Source organism: Mytilus edulis, unplaced genomic scaffold (assembly GCF_963676685.1).
Source record: "Mytilus edulis unplaced genomic scaffold, xbMytEdul2.2 SCAFFOLD_1569, whole genome shotgun sequence".
In the NCBI taxonomy this organism is placed as follows: Eukaryota; Metazoa; Mollusca; class Bivalvia; order Mytilida; family Mytilidae; genus Mytilus; species Mytilus edulis.
In genome coordinates this window covers 19,518-23,341 of record NW_027267408.1, presented here as the reverse complement: position 1 = coordinate 23,341, position 3,824 = coordinate 19,518, and the positions used below count along the sequence as shown (strand labels likewise).

General features: G+C 32.6%; 1 protein-coding gene across 1 annotated transcript; it reads left to right on the top strand.

The window, feature by feature from the left end:
* The first annotated feature begins 1,362 nt into the window (after window positions 1–1,362).
* LOC139505436 (uncharacterized) lies at window positions 1,363–1,920 on the top strand. The gene is made up of 2 exons (XM_071295016.1): window positions 1,363–1,500; window positions 1,579–1,920. Exons 1-2 carry the CDS (start codon window positions 1,363–1,365, stop codon window positions 1,918–1,920), a joined length of 480 nt encoding a protein of 159 aa, XP_071151117.1.
* The last annotated feature ends 1,904 nt before the right edge of the window (window positions 1,921–3,824 follow it).

Genomic DNA, 3,824 nt, shown 5'->3' with positions numbered 1-3,824 from the left:
GGTATACTTATATGGTCCACATTGTACGCGTAAGGGTTCAAATCAGATATAATCATATTGTCTGGTACATATATATATATATATATACATGTAGCATTGTTGAAAAAAAAACTTATACTTGTACTCATCATGGATAATACACAATACAGAACCACATCCGCGTATAATTTATTCAATTCATCTTTCATTCTGAAACAAATTCATTTTCCTTTTTAAAAACAAAACAAACAGTTGTTTATAATGTCTGTGTCATTTTGGTCTCTTGTGGACAGTTGTCTCATTGGCAATCATACCATATCTTCTTTTTTATATGCAAACCAAAGAGTGATGGAAATCTGCTGAGCACCACAAAATGCATGAATGTGTGGTATTCTTTATCATTATTTTGATTTCAAAAAAGAACATGATGGATCCAAGTCTATTTTTGAGATTTACGGACCGTTTTGGCTGCTGTGGAACCTAACAGACACTGAATGGAAATCTTACTTATGTTTTATAGATATTGCAAAGGAAATTTAAATATCAAATATAGGCTCCAAATTATGTCTCCAGCATATACATGAAGAGAACGCTATGTTGGAGTTTCTTGTGGATGAACAAATATTTACTAAAGAATAAAAAGAGTATAATAGTTAGATAACTTTTCAGAAATGTTGTCTGTTTGATTGATAGAAAATCGCATAAAAATCGATAAAGCAAATACTATTATTTTTTCATTCATCAAAATAGAATTTATGCTGACAAGAAATACTTTCTAAGAACAAAAGTCCGTGCTTTTAATTAGATCTATAATATCGGGTGTAAAAACAGAAAATTGTCTTCTGATAATGAAAAAAAAATGTTTGGACTTTAACGGTGCTTTTTTGTGGACTTTAGCGGAACTTGTTGTTGTGGACTTTAACGGTGTTTTCTTTTGGACTTTAGCGGAGGTCATTTTGTGGACTTTAGCGGAAATTTTGTGGACTTTAGCGGCGTTGTGGACTTTAGCGGTGTTGTGGACTTTAGAGGAATTGTGGACTTTAACGGTGCCACAAAGCACACCACTTTCATCTTCTGGTCTTCATGTATGTAACATTGACATACAACCTTTTACTTTTCTGTCAATGTTACACGCATGAACAGAACTGATAACATTTACTTACTCCTTTGCTTTATAAAGAGATTATTGATAATTTAACTTGTTTTACCACCATCAAACTTCATCTTTATTTCTAAATATAGATATTCTTTTTAGAAGTGTATTTTCTTCATTGACAACAAAATTGGTGTCGGTCTTGAAAATTTACATGCAATTTTTAATAAAAAAAAAATCTACAGGCAATATAAACCTAAGAAAGAAAAAGATGATCAGCAATAAATGTGATGAAGAAAACTCTCAGGAAGATGCTGCAAAAAGATACTGTCCAGGTCAACCAGTCAGATGGTGATGTCCCTGGCAGCCAGACAGATGTTGATGTCCCTGTCAGCCTGGAAGATGGTGATGTACATATCAGTCAATCAGTGAGTTGGTGATGTTCCTGTCAGTCAGTCAGTCTGTGATGTTCTTGTAAGCCAGTCAGAGGGTAATGTCCCTGTCAGCCAACAGATTGTGATGTCCTAGTCAGCCTGGCAGATGGTGATGCTCATATTAGTCTGTCAGTTGGTGATGTTCCTGTCAGTCAGTCATATGGTGATGTTCCTGTCAGCAAGTCAGATGGTGATGTCCCTGTCAACCAGTCAGATGGTGATACCCCTTTCAGCCTGTCAGATGGTGATAACCCTATCAGCCTGGCAGATTATGATGTCTGTGTTAGCCAGTCTGATAAGGTCCCTATTAGTGAGTCAGGTGGTGACGGTCCTTTCAGCCAGTCAGATAGTAGTTCTGTGTCAGAAAAACAGATGATGGTGACTGTGTATGCAGACATACACAAATTGTACTAGTGATCTCCAATTTGACCATTCTACAGCAGTGTAGAAGATAGTTATTTCAAAATCTTGTTTATTTATCCCTTTTCATTCACCAGTCAACACATGTATCATGTGTATTTACTGATGCCGATTGCTCATTATAGAAATCATGAGGAATTCAATTTGTAACATTTTTTTTTAATTGTTATGCCAATAATTGACATTCCAGAATATCTTTTGCATTATAAGAGGTTCAGGCTCCTTCTGATTTCAAAATAATAATAATAAACTCGACATCATGGATACCCAGAATTGAACTTTTGTAGGCCAGAAACGCTTTTCGTTTACAAAAGACTATTCAGTGACGCTAATGAAACAAAAAAGTAAAAGAAGGCCAAATAAAGTTGAAAACAGGACTATGGTCTAATGGGTGTTGGTTTTCTCTTCTGAATTGTTTTACACTGGTCATTATGGGACCCTTTAAATTGTGGCTTCCTGTAGTTTAGGTAACAAGTTTTCAAGATGAAATGGCATTGAAAAATCGAAACAAGATATTTGAGAGTTTCTATATTATTGTAAATTTTATAATCTATGCATGGATTTTGGTTCTTTATTTTGATTATTTTTCAGATAGATAGTTGAAGATGTTGTAGACAGAAAACAAAAAAAACAAGAAACTTGTTTTGAATATTTTAATGTTTGAAATAAAATTTATTGTTTAAACCTTAAAAAGTTATCATAAATGTAAGATTAACCAGCAGAAATAAAACAAGATATAGGGTAATATGTCTATCAGACAACAACCTCAAAGATGAAACCCAAATTGTTCTTTATAGAAGTTATGTAAACGATTGAAAATAAGATTCTCAATAAATGTAGCTGTATCAACCTCTCGTAGATTTGTCCATATTTTGTCTTGGTTTTTCATTCTATTAGTTTTAAGTGTAACTGTGTCACATGAATGAGGGATACATGTAATCATTTTGTACCCTTACTTTGTCAGTATTAGTTATTGAGTGAGAAACTTCGTGGATGCTGATGGTTGTGTGGTTGTCTTCTTATCAATCTCATCCCTGTGCATAACAAAACGGGTTGCTTACTTACTGATATAAAAATGTTTCATGTTGTGGAAATTTTGGATGACTCCTTCATCAATTGATCTATCTTTGGTCTTCATTTTATTTTTCTGGTTATTTTGACATTTGAATATCGTTTAATTTAGCCTTCCATAGTGTACCACCATGAACAAGCATAACTACTGGTATAGTTAAAAAATATGTCTGCTGTCTGAAATTTAGGTGAATGGTTTTGGTATTAACCACTATTTAAATAATATCATATATGAGAAATGTGGCAGTATAATTGTATAATTTACATTCAGATGGTTGTTTGGAGGCTTTTTATATCTTTTAAGGTCAATTCTGGCATGGTTCATTATTCATATTTTTTGTGTCCACGTTACATGCAACATTTAAGTCACTATTTTATGACAGAAATGAGATAATTGCAAAAATATTAATACAATTTTTTAATGTGAGGGTAACACAATGAAAAAGAGCCTTTACATGTTCAGAAAGAAAATGATTCTTACTGTATTTATCTCTTAAACATTGCATGTAACATTGACAGAAAAGTGGAGGAAACTTGCTTTCACAAAATTTCTGAAAGAAATGAAAATATACATTTTAGAGTTTTGATGATGGACAATGTTTTGTGATCAATATATATGATATTGAATGTTGAATAAGTTAAGGAATCATTAATCTCAATTTGGAAAAAGTGTCCATGTTACATGCTCCAAATTCATTATTTGCTTTGGTTCCAAACTGACGCAAGTTTAAAAATGATTTTTTTGGTTACAAATAGAAGGACACCATTTGTAGCAATAATTTGTAAAAAATTTAGAAGCTTATAATGATTTTTATTTTTTTCTTACA